Source organism: Mauremys reevesii, linkage group 7, assembly GCF_016161935.1.
Source record: "Mauremys reevesii isolate NIE-2019 linkage group 7, ASM1616193v1, whole genome shotgun sequence".
Classification (NCBI taxonomy): Eukaryota; Metazoa; Chordata; order Testudines; family Geoemydidae; genus Mauremys; species Mauremys reevesii.
Window position 1 is genome coordinate 84,559,170 of NC_052629.1, and position 16,123 is coordinate 84,575,292.

General features: G+C 42.9%; 1 protein-coding gene across 12 annotated transcripts in view; it reads right to left on the reverse strand.

Moving 5' to 3' along the window:
* Positions 1 to 16,123, reverse strand: part of PFKFB4 (6-phosphofructo-2-kinase/fructose-2,6-biphosphatase 4) — a 128,042-nt gene that overhangs the window by 7,754 nt on the left and 104,165 nt on the right. For 9 of the 12 annotated variants that reach the window (XM_039547964.1, XM_039547957.1, XM_039547960.1 and 6 more), the window contains 4 exons: positions 10,947 to 11,076; positions 10,468 to 10,530; positions 5,709 to 5,773; positions 854 to 944 (listed from right to left, as the gene is read on the reverse strand). In XM_039547964.1, coding sequence (XP_039403898.1) covers positions 885 to 944; positions 5,709 to 5,773; positions 10,468 to 10,530; positions 10,947 to 11,076 — 318 coding nt within the window. In that variant the 3' untranslated portion in view covers positions 854 to 884. The remainder of the gene's footprint in view (positions 1 to 853; positions 945 to 5,708; positions 5,774 to 10,467; positions 10,531 to 10,946; positions 11,077 to 16,123) is intronic. The other 3 variants (XM_039547954.1, XM_039547955.1, XM_039547958.1) reach the window with 3 other exon arrangements.

Genomic DNA, 16,123 nt, shown 5'->3' on the forward strand with positions numbered 1-16,123 from the left:
GAAATGGTCATTGCCCTTTGTATTGTACCCAAGGTAAGCTCTGATAAGATGTATGCACTATTGAAAACTCAAAGGTGAAGACTCGAAGACTACATGACGACTCAAAGGTCATCCACATATGCGCTAGGAGCAGCGTACTACTAGGAGTAAGTGTGGCTGCTGCTTGCCAGACCATGAATAGGGAACTTTAAGATTCTGTGTTTCTATCTTAATTCCTAAACAAAAGAAACCAAATGAAAATTGTTACTATGTGCACAGAGAACTCTGCCATCCGCCCAGTGCAGAAATATATTTTAAGAAAAACCACACACATTAAAATACTCATATACTTCTCCTCATTATGTTTGAAGTCTGGAATAAAATAAGCTTCAACTTGCTAGCCTCCTCTCCAAATATACATCATTACAGAGTTTGGTAATCTAGCAGATCTACCACACTAGCACTATGGATAAGTAGAACTAAATGTTTTGCTAACTATGGAAATGTTATTTTCTGCTACATTTAACAGTCCAATCACTCCCAAGGCCAGGGAAACAAGTAGTACTTGTGCCCAGCTTGTGCTTATCACACACAGTATGTTATGCATCGTAGCTTTCATACTTCAACTAAAATCCAACGGTTACTGGACCTATAAAATAATTTAAAAATTAAAACTGCAAAATCACAGGATTATGGAAATCTTAAAACAAAACAAAAAAGCAAACAGCACCCAATTAAGGTTCGACTATGCCTAGAAAATTTTAGATGTTATGTGCTGTACAATGATTTAAATATTATTTTTGTAACTGATTTCAAAGTGATTGGAATGATTTTTTTAAAGATGTATTTTAAAGTAATAGGATGAAAACAGCACCACACATTTGATAGCTGATCTGGACACAGGTTCACTGGTGAGCAGGGACTGTTACAAGGGCTTCCTCAGGAGGTCTGGAAATGTCTACATTCTGTATAATAATAAAAATACAGAGGAGAATATTTATCATGCAGCAATAAGCAGCAATAAAATATCAATCAGCTTCCTTCACAAGTACACAGCTGTACTTCAACAAAAGATTTTTCACTCAGAAAATTCAGTGAAGTAACAGCTTTTTAATGCATTAGAACATACAGCAGCACAACTTATACAAAATAACTATCAATCCTACATAAATCTTATTGCTAACACTTCAGTTATTCACATGCAGAGGATTCCTATTATAGGCCCCAATCAGGAAAACTCTTAAGCATGTGCTTAAATCTATTCCTACCCAGGAAAACCACTAAGCACATACTCCGCTCCCATTGAAATCAAGTATGTAAACTGGTTTCTCTGAATAGCAATGCTTTCCTGACTAGAGCCGTACACTGCATTTCCATAGCATGATCTTCACTTTACTTGTAATATAGCTAGTTTAGAATATAAAAACTACACCTCATGTGGTGAGTTATGACAAAATCCCTCCTCCAAGAGGGTAGACCTCTGATTAGAAGTTGCACAGTACTGCCCATGTTCAATGCAGCATGTGTTCAAAGGGCAGACAGTTTAGCTGATAAGCCTGATGTTGGCTGCACCCATGCAGCTCAAGTTGGGGGCCTACAACAGTATCACCAAATTCAAACAAAGTACCTGCTAACCTAGTACCCTACCTACGACTTTAAATAAAAACCAAATGATGTGCATTCAGGTTCAATTTGAAAGATCAATTCATGCTTCAAACCAAAGCCATTTCAATTCCAAAAATATATTTTCCACTTAAAAAAAAAAGGCTTTGGGCATTTAGGTTACATGTTTCTCTCTCTGTTCACTTCCCTGATTCTGTGTTAGGGTGAGCAAATTTCTCTTTTCTTTTTACGATAAAAACTGAGTTAACTGAAATAAATCTAAAATGAGTTTTTGCAATGAATCTCTAATTTATGGACTAAGATATGTAGCAAAGGAAACAGATTTTACTACCATACAAAGGCATTAAACTTGCTTTCTGAAATAAAATCCAAAACATCAGAGAAAGAATTCAAATGATTGTTGAAGTAGTTTCATAAGATTTATTACGGGAAAAAAACAAAGATCACTCCTCCTTTATCCTATCCAGACTGAGACTGAAGTAATTACAAATCTGATGCTACTGTACATGAACAGTCAGATCTGGAGTCCAAAATCATCTTTATTATGGAAAACATAGGAAAGTCAGTTATTCTACTTCTTTATATGTATTTTTGCAATGTAAAAATGACAGTCTTGAATTTTTCTTAGAGTATGTAAAGTATTTTAAAACATTTTTTTCAATATCTGCTATGCACTGTAGCATGCCTTATATATTGATATGGAATTTATATCCAAGAGGCGCACACAGTACAATTATTAGGAAAGCATCTTGTTTGTAATAGTAATTTTTTAAATTAATACTGTAGCTGTTCAGCTTTAATAAAGAGTATTTTAAAATTAGATTTTACAGTAGCAGTTACCATTTACACAGATAGCATAAAGGAAATATTTTATACTCTAATACCACACTCTAATCCTGACCTAATCAACTTAGCCTTTCATCCTGCCTAGTTAGTTTAAATGTATACTATGAACTTTACTCAGTGTGGGTCTTTCAGAAGACATCTCAAGTACAGGTCCCGTCTGTGACTCTCTACGGGTAATAAAATCCCCATGGGCCTTCCCTGGAAAAACTCAGGTTTACCCTGCTATCCTTTGTCAAACTTTTCCACTAGTTTCACTACCGTATAGTTGTTGCCTGACTTCTGCCCTTCTCCCCAAACATGATTACATTTTAGCAACACCAGATGTGTAGTTTGTGAAGCATTTCAGATCAAAAGGTGCTAATTAACAGCATTAGGTGCTCAGGTACCCATAATTATAACATTTAGAGCAGGGGTCTCAAACATGCGGCCCGCGGAGCTCTTCCCTGTGGCCCGCGGAGCTCCCCAGCCCCCCAGGGGGGGGGGGGGGCACTGCCCCCCCCCCCCGGCTCGGCAGGGGCCCCCAGAGAAAAGCCTCCCCCCTCTCGCCCTCCCTCCTCTCGGAGCGCGCCCGCGCCCCGCCCGCCGCCGAGCCCCCCGCCCCCCTGATCTGATCCCGGGGGGGGGCGGGGGGGGGGGGGGGGGCCGGGCCCCCCCCCCCCCCCCCGGGGCGGGGGGGGGGGGGGGGGGGGAGGGGGGGAGCCCCTGAGCCCCCCGGAGCCGCGATGGGGGGGGGGGGGGGGGGGCGGGCTGCCGGCTGCTGCGCTCAGCCCCCGCCCCGCTCACGCCTCTCCACGCGCGGGCTCTGAGCGGAGCGCTCAGGCCTCGCCCGGGACGCGCCGGGGAGGGGGGGGGGGGGGCCCGCGGGGGGCGGGCGGGGGGGGCGGGCCGGGGGGGGGGGGGGGGGGGGGGGGGCGGGCGGGGGGGGGGGGGGGCCGGAGGGGGGGGGGAGGGGGGGGGGGTGCGGGGGGGGGCGGGGGGCGGGCCGGGGGGGGGGGGGGGGGCCGGGTGGGGGGGGGGGGACCGGCGCCCGCCCCCGCCGGCCGGGGGGGGGGGGGGGGGGGGGTTCTCTGGGACCCATCACCCCCACCCTAGCCCACCAGGGGGCAGCAGGGGGGTGCGGGGGGGGGGGGGGGGGGGGGGCCCGGGCAAGAGGAGCCCCCCCAAGAGAGAAAGAGCCCCCGCCAAGCCACAAAACAGCTGTTGGTGGCAGGGCACAGGGATGGAGGGAGGGGAGGGAGGGAGAGGAGGGAGGAGGGAGGGAGGGGGGGGAGAGGGGAGGCGGGGGGGCGGGGGGGGAGGGGGGGGGGGGGGGGTGGGGGGGGGGGGGGGGGGGGGGAGGGGCGGGGCCGCCAATGCACTCGTCCTCATCATGCCTCCGTCCTCATTTCATTTGAGTGAGACCCTGATTTAGAGCTAATGCAGTGACTCAACAGGTTCTCTTCCCAAATGAACATTTTTAATAAGCTAACATCATAATGAATATTCCCAATAGCAATTTCCTGGAAATACGCTGCATGCTGTAAGACACTGTGGCAGACTGAGGTTAATCACCAGTTCTTCATCTGAACTGCAGGAGACAGTCATTTGGATCATCACTGAAAAAGTCATAGCTTGAAAATAAGGATATTCACAAAGGGGCACATAAGGATGTCATTTTGGTGTTAAAGAACATGTTCAATTTGTCAGAATTGTTTAATATTCCATCTGATGGGTGAGGTGAAGTGTTTACCAGAAAACATCCCATTATTTATGCTCTGTTCCTATTAAGTGGCTTTCAGCATAATATGCAAGTTGCATCAAGAAGAATAGATTAAAAAAATCTGGCAAAATGTAACCGTTGAAGGAAAAGAAGTAATGAAAGCAGTGAAGCCTAAACATGGTAAAAAACATCCATAATGAAAGCACTTGATTAGAATCGCTACTGAAACCAATGTTTTGTCAACTCAGTGCAACTAAGTAGGCAGGGTACTTGCAAAACCTGGTAGCAAACGGCATGCAATAAACTGATTAGTCACAAAAATGCCATATATACTCAAATATATATATATCATATTACACACACATCATTTCCATGCACACAAACATACAAACATCTCGTATCTTCACACACGTATGGCCCTAATCAATACCACAAATCCCAACTTCTCACTATAATATAAATTGACTATACTGCACTAATGCATTCGCCTCAACTCTATCCATATTATTCTTTGCAATGGTAGCCAATTTACTTCAAGGGAGACTTAAGGTGTAGACGGAAAAGCTAGTAGCACAAGCACCATGCTTATCAAGTTTGGGTAAGCTTTTATAATCCATCAATGGCAGAGTAATATGGTCAATCCAAACTCGTGTTACTATAGAATGCTATGGCGCACACAGCATCTCATACTCTGATTCCACAAGAATGCAATAAGTTACCACAAGCCTGACTTCCTAACTCTGCTTACACATTACACACATACAAGCCACTGGGGGGGTATACGGGTTGACCTTGACTAGCTACATTCACTGAGATATCTCAAGTTAGGTATCTCAGTGTAAACACACCCCATCTTCTGTAGTGAAAAGATGAAACCTCAGTTGGTCGGGCTTGCTTTGAGGTAGTCAAGATGACAGATATAAAAACACCTATTCCTTCTCTGTGCTAGTGTTCCCATCTTTGGCTAGCATTGCTAAAAATTCTCAGTACAGACAAAGCCCTGCAATTGCAGTCAGCCTACAGCGAGACAGACTTCATTAATCCCTAATATCAACAGTTCTTGCACGTTTTGGAAATGCATGGAGAACTATGCCAATTCCAAAATGGAAAAAGAGCTCAATCAAAATTTTCCTCTAATGTTTAAAATACATTATCATGCACTTGTAAAGTGAAATAGATGCATGATAAGCTGGCTCATAACAGACTGAATAGCTTATTCATTGCTTTGATCATTACTAAGGCTTTGGCCTTTGTGTTTTCTAACATAAAAATATAGAAGGCATTGACTTAGAAACACTATGTACACACAGTTGATATTTCTGAATGCAAGAGCCAGAGTTTACCTTTACGTCTGAAATGTAAAATTTCTTTTCACAAACTTATCTAGCAAACAATACCCAAATGAGTAATATACTGGTTACACAAAGCTGATGTGTAAAGTTAAATATGCTCAGCAATTGTAGCAAATTAATTCTAAATCTGGGCAACAGACTTTTTTTTTATGATAATCATCTCAGAAAATGCAATGCATTAAGGTATTTGTATTGAACACTTGTCCTACCTCTGGTTTATCTCTGTGTGTGTTTACAGCTTCAATATTCAGGAATATAGATTCCACCTTACAACCTGTTGACAGAAAATAACCAGATAAGCAATTAATGTTTTTAAAACTGTGTTGCTTTTTAAAAAAAGTTACAGCAAATATGTGATCTAACTTTAAAAGATTATTCCCTGTCTGTCCCTCCACCTCTTGGCTTTCACTTGGAATTCCTTTGCTAAGTTCTGATTGTCCTTGGCCTCACAATGAACCAACCCCAGTGGGTTTAGTATTTATCCCAGTTTGGTGATTAATCCAGTTCTTACTATCTTCAACCTCATATTCTTCTTATTACTTTTAACAAGACAGGGAAACTAAATAATTCACTTTGTTCAAAAACCATCAAAAATGATGATAGGCATACACACAATCATAAAATTTCACATCCACTTCTGTTTTCTGGGATACTTTTAGCCTTAGCATCACATTGTACGGACCTCAAACTCTTAATAACAGTGAATGTGACCAAATGCATGTATATTTCAGATTTTTAAAAGCCCACATGACTAAGGCTGGCACAGGCAAGGCTATTAAATTATTATTAAATTTACCTAACATTTTAACATTTATATAAATGGAAATCTAAAGCTAACCTCTGGGGAGAAGCCAATTTTTTTTCCATTGGATGAGCCAACAAGCTCAGAGAAAGTAGGAAAGCCATTATTTGTCTCTCATGCTGGCTTGGTTTTAACAGATGCCTCCAGAAAAAACGGATCCATTTACAGACTAGTGACTATCCAGTGCAATTAAAAAAAAAAAAAAAAAAAGATTGTTTGCAGCGAGCAAAGCTGATACGTCCCAGATGGAGAGAATTTACCCACCTGTCCTCATCATGTTGAAGACACAGAAGAAACTCACTAAATCATCTGCCACTGATCTGCACTCTCCATAATTTGGTGGTCTGTCCTCACTCCTCAGCAATGTTTAATAACCAAGGGCTGTAGTTCAGGTCTCATATTACTAAGACATTATTTTTATGAAATACACTACAAAATATCTATTAGTATATGCTCTGAAACCTCACACAACACTAAAGCAAAGTACCATTTGTGATGCATTATTATATGTGCTCTAATTAGTCTGTTCACTTACTAATTACAGTGAATCAGAGAAGTTATAATAAGAACAGGAGTACTTGGGGCACCTTAGAGACTAACACATTTATTTGAGCATAAGCTTTCGTGGGCTACAGCCGACTTCATCGGATGCATAGACTGGAACATCCTGTTCTTTTTGCAGATACAGACTAACACGGCTGTCAGAAGTTATAATGCAGACTTTTGCCAAATGCAAGTCAAGCAGAAATCCACCCTACTTCCAAAAATTAAAGTACATCAACAGTCAGGATGGTACAAATTTGTACCGTTCCTCAGAGGGGCATCTTTTTTGACTAATATTGAGAAACTCATTTGCAACTAGCAATGAGAGAATACACTGGGCCAGATGGCCATATCCTGCAGAAAAGCCCATTAAAAGGGCCTGGGGTGAAACTCTGTTCCTCAAGGGAGAACCCTGTTAGTTTTTCCACTGGCACTCTCATCCCCACACACAAACAGCAAAGGGTTCAAACCCCTGATATTTTACTCCTTTGGAAATTTTGCACCACTGTGCACATGCTGAATACATGTTCCCCACAAAAAAATTTTCTCTGCAGAAAATACATTCTGCTGGAGAGGTGCTGCAGTTACATCTTTTGCCCACCGGGGGCTGCTCTGGCACCCGAACAGAGGGCAACTGATTCTGGATGGGAGCAGCCCTCTGCCAACAGAGAGGAGACGAGGCTGTGTTCCACACAGCACCCTACCCACGGGGCCAGGTGAGGAGGCACAGAACATGGAGGGGGATGGACAGAGTGGGGGTTCAGAAGGGCTAGTGGGGGACAGACTGGGGCAGGGGCTGAATGGGAGTGAGGATGCAGGGGTACATGGGGATGGAAGAGGAGTGGTGGCTGAGTGAGGGTACAGGGACACATGGGGATGGGGTAGATGTGCCTGATTGAATGGGAGAAGCTAGGAGTCAGCCAGAGTCTGCATAGGTGAGGCTCCCCAACTCCCTAACAATCCCTCCCCCCAAAAACCAAACTGTTCCATACTTCTCCCACCCATACCCAACAGCCCTCCAGGTTCACTCCCAGGCTTCTTTCCAGCAATTACTTCCCTCTTCCTTAGCTCCTCCATTACTCCGGACTCCCCCAAGCCTTTGCATTGTTTCTGAGGGATGCAGGAAATACATTTCTGTATTGTAGTTTAAATTAATTATTACTTAAAGTTCTGTACTAATATAACCAGTAAGGAATCTATTTGTCAAAAACATTTTCTGAATTTTTGTTGTCTGTATTGTTACAGATATACTTGTTGACAGGTATTTTTAAATAAATCAACAAAATAATTGAAACTGACTTGATTATATTGTGTTATTTTGACAAATAAAATATGCAGAATTTTAAAATATAGTGCACAGAATTTATTATTTTTGGCACAAAATCCCCCAGGAGTAATAAGTGCAGCTGCTGGGAAACTGTTCAATTCTAAAACTATTTCCACAGAGGTTTCTGAGCCTTCTGTTTCCCTGCCATTAATTCAGAGATTCTCTCAGAGCCCCACACTCCCTGCCTTGTCTCCTTAAGGGGGGGTTCCAAAAACACAGAATTTTGCATAGAAGTTAATATAGCATCAGATGGTTAACTGTTAAGCAGATGCCGCAGAGTGGGTTGTAAGGGAGTGTTAAGATAATAAGCATAGCCCATCTGTCCATCCCCACTAGTCACTAGGGATGAACACACTGCCAAGTAGGATTCTTGGGGAATGATCTGACACATAGTGCTTATGGGAACTAACATAGTACAATTACACGCATAAGAAAGGGACTAAGACATATTGAGTTCAAAGCACTAGGTAATGACAACTTACTAGGGGACAAAGGTTTCCCAAACACATGAAACACACATGGTTATTAAATATCTCATGCTTTTTCACATCTTGTCTCATGGAATCCAAGTGACATCAATATTAGTTTCCCAGATATATTAACAAACTGAAATATTTATATAATTTTAACTTCTGTAGACAAATTTTACGGTTTCAGTTGGTGAAATTACTAAAAAATAGGTTATTTTGCACCTATCAATCACACAAATACAAAAATCCATTCTCATAAGCACAGCCTTCCTCCTATTTGAGTCAATAGGAGCTAGAGGGGGTCTCATTGTTAATTCTGTTTTCCTCTCTGGTATCTTAAAATACTGTTAATAACATTCAGGTCCAATATCCAAATCCAGATTACAAAGTACCTAAAATCACTTAACAGTTCAGTACAATTTCTGTATGAAACACTAGAATAGTTTGGGACTGATAACCTGTACAACATGCCTTCCTTCTCCGTTGAGATATTTTTAAATATCAGAACTCCCAGCATATCTGCCTTGCAACTTGTTATAAATGATTTTGGACACCAGGTGTCACTAAAGTGAAGAGATCTCTTAGCTTGTTTAAAAAGCAAGAATATTTTAGATCATTGTTATGAAGTCTATAAAAATCTTTTTTTTTCCCAGATATGAATTCCCCTGGTTTTTAACAACTATTTCCTTTCTCTTACTTAGATCTGAACAGAAGCCAATTTGGGTTTGTTTTTGTTTAAACTGGATATATATATTGTTTAGCCTTTTCCATTTGAATTCCATTGTGTAGTTAAATTGTCAAATGATTTTTTTAGTAACTTGTTCTCAGATAAATTGTGAGAATTTTTTCTCCATCTACAATTTATCTTCTGAACAGTGATTAGCCATCACTGTGTAAAATTAAACAATTATTCTAAGGACAATGTAATGAAGCACATTAAAATAAGACGTGCTGAATCAGGGTTGAGATGCACTTAATCTTAGTAGTGATGAGTTTATGAACTGTGTCTGAAAAACCACTCTAGAATTTATTTAATTTTATTCCTTGTATTCTGTAGACTTCTGGTAAATCTAAGAGTTTAGATTTGCTGAAAAACAATCTAACAGTAATAATTGTTAATGAAGAGTTTTACAGAAAGTGGGGACACAGCCAGGAAAAAAGAAAAAAAAAATTTTTTTTTAAAAAGAGGGATCATAAATAAATCTCAGAAAAAACAACCAGCAGACTCCTTGGGGGTAAAGTTTGATAATTACCAAACTCCCATTTTATGAGCAACCTTCAGAATTTCACTTGCTTATTTTTAATTAGCAGAGATATTAAATCAGTGCACAAAGGACTCAACCAGCATTGGGGTCCCCTAGAGCTGGCACAGTACAAACATAGTCAAGGTGTGCTTGCTGGTGAAATATCATCTGGACTAAATTAATGAATACACACAAGAAAGTGTCCACCTACACACACACAAATTGGTATTTTCATATCTTCATTATTATACACTTTTCTGGTCTAATCAAAACTCACAAATACATATATGTATACTCTCATTAATTTGGAAGGGAGGTATATGCATATATAAGGACAGAATTTGGCCCTCAGCATTTATAGATTTAACTATTTATTTTTCCAATAAAGGAAATTTGTAAAGATGTTTCACGAAAAGGTGTTTTGACTAAATAATTTTATTGATATTGGGAAAGGAAATTAAATAAGGACTTCTCCCTAAAGTTATACTGGAAAGGACTTCACTTTATGTAGCTTTATTTTAATAAAATCAAGGGTGGAATTTGATAATAGCATGTTTACAAAAAAAAAATGTTTTAACTTACCATAAGCCACTGGGGTTAACTTTAAGACACTATGGAGTGGGCACTTTAGATAAGGCAGTTGTTCTGAGAAATTGAAAAACAAAAATACATATGAAACACTGGGAACAAGAAAATTCACTTAGCTGTAATGTTTGTTACAGTAAAACTATTTAAAGATCTAAGTGACACTGAGACCTGTTTTTTAGTTGAGCAGAAAAAACATTTGTGTATTCAAAGACAGGAATTATTAAATACAAATCACACACCAGGCATGCAGAAAGGTAGGTCAGACATGAAAAAAAATTCCACTTAACCATTCACCCAGGGGAAGTAACCTTTGATGTGCAAATGAATTATCACTTTAGAATCTGCTGTGACATTAACATTGCATCAAGGGAAGGGTGAGCTTTGTGCCTGGGCTGCATAAGTTGCTAAGACCATTTGCAAGGCTAAGGTGGACCCATTGTATTAAAACATCAATGCTGATTAAGGGCATATACCTGCAGTCTTGTCCAGAAAGTAAGCAAGCAGACAGCGCATAACTGCTTGGTGACATATAACAAGCACATTTTCCTGCCTTTCCAGCTCCATAATTACTGGCTCCAGTCTCTGAACGAGATCTTCATATGACTGGAAAACAAAAGCATATTGAGCAGTCAGAGGCTTACTTAGGCAGGAATTACTGCACAGTCAGAAGGAACAACTAATGCTAGTTGTTTTATAAACATTTTATTAAGACAGGATATTGACCAGAAAGGAGGGCCTACATCTATATAGTGTACTATGCAAAAGAAAAAAAAAGTTTACAATTTTTATTTTTTTTACTCCGTAGAGGAAGTGGTTTACTCATTTGCCATTATCTCTGGAGCCAAATTATCCCTCAACCCTCTCAAATATAGAATTTTACCATTAATATTTATCTTAATACTTCTATACTTTGATGTACTCTCACTTATACTTTTTTGGTTAGTTTGTTTTTTAAATTCAGTTTCCCATTCATAGGCTATCCTGTGCTGGTAATTTATGGCCTGATCCTTCCAATGGGAAATACCAAACCTTTCATTATTAACTTGGTTGCTAGATTCTCTTCCATATTACCCTTTTTTTACTCCAATTCAGAAAAGCACCTTTTTTCAGGACAGCATTTAAGCATGCCAACTTGAAGTCAATGCTACTTTAGCATGTGTTTAAAGTGGTTAAATGCTGTATTGAACAGTGTTTAGCACTAAGCCCACACTAAGGAAGACTGACCGAAGTCAAAGGGTGTTTTTGTTTCTTTGTTATTTTCCTAGTTTCTGAATTACGCCTGCTCAATTAAACCAAAAATTAAAAATTAAAAAAATCCTAAACTTTGTCTCATCTTAGGGAATCTCTACACTAGCACTTTTGTCGGGAAAACTTTTGTTGGTCGGGGTATGAAAAAACACTCCCAACCCCCAAGCCCTGTATGAACATAAGTTTCACTGACAGACACACTGACACAGCTACTGCTGCTTGTTAGGAGTGATTTAATTATCGTCAGCACAGAGCAGCTACACGGGAAACTTACAGTGACGCCGCTGCAGCGGTACAGCTGTGCCACTGTTAAGGTCTCTAGACATGGCCGTAGTCAGTTAACACCATAACCCTTCCTGTTTGGGTCATCTTATCCACAATTATTTAACTTCTGCAAGATCATGAGGGTGATAACATTTAGGTAGTTGCTCTATATTGGCCTTTAAAAAAAAAGTTTAGAGTCTGACCTTGATACAAAAGTGCCCCATGTCTAAATGATTATTTAAACAAAAACATACACCTTTTATCCTGGAAGTTACCAGTGAGTAGTGACTAAGGCCCCGTCTACAATGGCAAGTTTGTGCACAGTAAAGCAGCTTTGAGCGCTGTAATTTCCGAGGTGTACACACCACCAAGCCACTTAGTGTGCAGAAACTGCGCAGGTGCAACGCTCTAAAAACAAACAAAAACACACCTCAACGAAAGGCATAGAGCTTTCTGCGCCATGGCTACAGAGCTGCTGGGCCAGTGTAGACACTGTGGTGATTACAGAGCTGCAATTGGCATCCAGGAGGTGTCCCACAATGCCTGCTCTCACCTCTCTGGCCATCGGTTTGAACTCTACTGCCCTGTTCTCAGGGGACCAACCATCAGCCCCACCCCATACATTCCTTTGCAAATTTGAAAGTCCACTTCCTGTTTTCTCAGTGATGTGTGTAGTGGTCTCAACGCATCTTTCCAGGCAACCATGGCTTCTCCATGTACCAGGCAATCCCCCCATTGGAGCAATGCTGAGCTGCTGCACCTCATCGGCATTTGGGGAGAAGAGGCTGTCCAGTCCCAACTGCTCTCCAGCTGTCAGAATTATGATACCTATGGACAGATTTCTAGCTGTATGATAGAAAAGGGCCATGACCAGGACATATTGCAGTGCAGGATCATAGTAAAGGAGCTGCAAAATGCCTGCCACAAGGTGCAGGAGGCAACCCGCCGCTCTGGTGCTGCGCCCACAAGCTGCCGATTCTACAAAGAGCTGAACGTGATATTCGGTGGTGACCCCACCATCACTGCAAAGTCCCCGGTGGATACTTCATTGGCTTCATTGCCAGTCAAGAGCGGACTGAACCAGGAGGCGGCAATCTTGGATGAAGAGGGGGTGGAGGAACCAGAGGCAGAGGATGACTCGGAGGCCAGAGATGCATGCAGTCAGGAGCTCTTTTCTACCCCAGAGGAGCCTAGCCAATGGGATCTTGGTGAAGCGCAAACAGGAGATGAGGCCCCTGGTAAGTGGATCTGATTTTGGGAATTGCTGAAGTGAGTTGTTGTGGGAAGGAGGGTTGCAGAAAGCAGGCTTGTCTCCCACCTCATGACAAGTTTGAGCAGAACAAGCTGTTGATACGCTCCTTCACTTCACTGGAATCTCCCTCAGAGATCTCCAGGAAACTCTCGTAGAGATCCTGGGCAATCCGCTCCCACAGGTTCCTCGGCAGAGCTGCTTTGTTTCTTGCCCCATTAACTGTAACTTTCCCATGCCACTGTGCCATCACAGCACTAAGGTATCTTCCATAATGATCACCTCCTGTGGGAAGTGTGGGGACAGGAATGATTATCAGGCCCCCCCTACAGTGCTGGCTCTCCCCAAGTGCCCAAGAGCCATGTGCCCAGTGTACAGCAGGGTCTGGGAACAGTGATTCACCCTGCCCTTGTGGCTACTCACCATTTTGGGGGTCTTATGGCTTATGTGTGCTTTCCTGGGGTCAGCCAGTTAGTGACAGGTGTGAGAGTATTGGCTGTGTTTTAAAGCACTGAAACAGTGTTGTCTGTGTTGCAAACAATACTGCTTCTGTAAAATGTTGCATTTAAACTTCACAGAGATGACTTTGGGAGCACAGCCTCCCTCTTTGTTAGCAGCAGCAGAACGGCTGCAAAGAATTAGAAAGTGTCCAAGAAGAACTAAGGAGGACTTTATGCGTGAGGTTATGAGGCACTCCACTGCCAAGGAAAAGGAACTGAAGGAGTGGCGGAATGGCAAGAAGAGGGCACAAAAGAGGAAAGTGGCAACCAGAAAGAAGGCACAGAGCTGCTCTTAACAGATATGGAGTGGCCAAGCGGACACGCTCCAGGCAATACTAGCTCTTCAAACCGAGCAGCTCTGCATCTGCCCTCCCCTGCAGCTGCTGTCGCAAAACTCTTTCCCATGCGCCCCCACACAAACCGCCAACACACTCCTATCAACCTCCTGGCTCCACTCTCTACCCACAGCATTCCACTCCTCCCTCCTCAGAGTCCAGCAGTGTGGACTCCCAATACTCACTGCGTTCAACACCCATCCATCTGCAGTTTGGCCCTGCTGAAGTACAGCACCTGCTGCATTGTACTCCAAAGGAGAAGGTTGAGTATGATCCCTGGACATACACAAATCAGTAGCCGTCCCGGGACCTCTCCTCCTCTTTAGACCTTCCATTCCCCCATTCCCATCCATGCTGATGAATTTTTTCGTTTGACTGTTTCCTCTGGTTGTTGTCTTTCAATAAAAGAATTGTGTTGGTTTGAAAGCAATCTTTATTCTATTAAGTGAAAGCAAAAAGAGCCCTGCAAATCAACATACAATTATGTTAAAGCCCCTTCTTGCATCATGTGCACCAGTCACCTCCCAGCATTACAAGCACTGCAATCCCAAGCATAGCAACAAATATTAGTGGCTTTCAGCTTCAAATTGCTGCCTCAAAGCATCCCTGATCCTTATGGCCCCGCACTGTGCCCCTCTAATAGCCTTGGTCTTCGGCTGTTCAAACTCAGCCTCCAGGCACTGAGCCTCTGTGGTCCAGCCTTGAGTGAAGCTTTCACCTTTCCCTTTACAAATATTATGGAGCTTACAGCACGCAGCTATAAGCATAGGAATATTGTCATCAGCCATGTCCAGCTTCCCATACAGGCATCGCCAGCAGGCTTTTAAACGGCCAAATGCACACTCCACAGTCATTCTGCACTTGCTTAGCCTGTTGTTGAACCGCTCCTTGCTGCTGTCAAGTTGCCCCATGTATGGATTCATGAGCCATGGCATTAAGGTGTAGGCGGGGTCTCCCAGGATCACAGTGGGCATTTCAACTTCCCTATGGGGATCTTCTGGTCCGGGAAGAAAGTCCCTGCTTGCAGCTTCTTGAACAGGCCAGTGTTCCGAAAGATGTGTGTGTCATGCATCTTTTCCAGACCAGCCTGCGTTAATGTCTGTGAAACACCCATGGTGATCCACAAGTGCCTAGAGAACCATTTAGAAATACCCCTTGCAATTAATGTACTCGGTGGCTAGGTAGCCTGGTGCCAGAGTTGGAATGTGCGTGCCATCTATCGCCTCTCCGCAGTTAGGGAAGCCCATTTGTGCAAAGCCATCCACAATCTCATGCATGTTGCCCAGAGTCACGGTGTTTCGGAGCAGGATGTGATTAATGGCCCTGCACACTTCCATCAACATGATTCCAACTGTCAACTTTCCCATTCCAAACTGGTTAGCACCCGATTGGTAGCAGTCTGGAGTAGCCAGCTTCTACAGTGCAATCACCACACGCTTCTCCAGCGACAGGGCAGCTCTCATTCTCGTGTCCACAGGGCTGGTGCGAGTTCATCACACAGTCCCATGAAAGTGGCTTTCCTCATGCAAAAGTTCCGCAGCCACTGCTCGTCATCCCAGACGTGCATCACAATGTGATCCCACCACTCAGTACTTGTTTCCTGAGCCCAAAAGCGGCATTCCACTATGATCTGCACCTCCATGAATGCCACAAGCATTCTTATGTCATAGCTACTATGTGTGATGAGATCAATGTCACACTCCTCTTGCCTTTGTAGTTTAAGGAATAACTCCACTGTCACTCATGACGTGTTGGTCAGTGCAAGCAGTATTCTTGTCAACAACTCATGCAGTACACAAACCATTGACAGATGGCGCCATATGCTGACGGAAGCACAGGGTTTGCTGGGATGCGAAGCAACGCATCACGGGGCATTGGGACAGGACCCAGGATGCCTCGCGACCCCTTCCGCCTTCCCACAAGTCTTAGTGGCAAAGAGAAAGAGGTGCTCTGTGGAACAGCTGCCCAGAGTGCACCACTCTGAATAGCGCCGCAAGTGTGAACACGCTATTGCGCAGGCAGCTGTCAGTGTGAACACACAACAGTGATTTTCC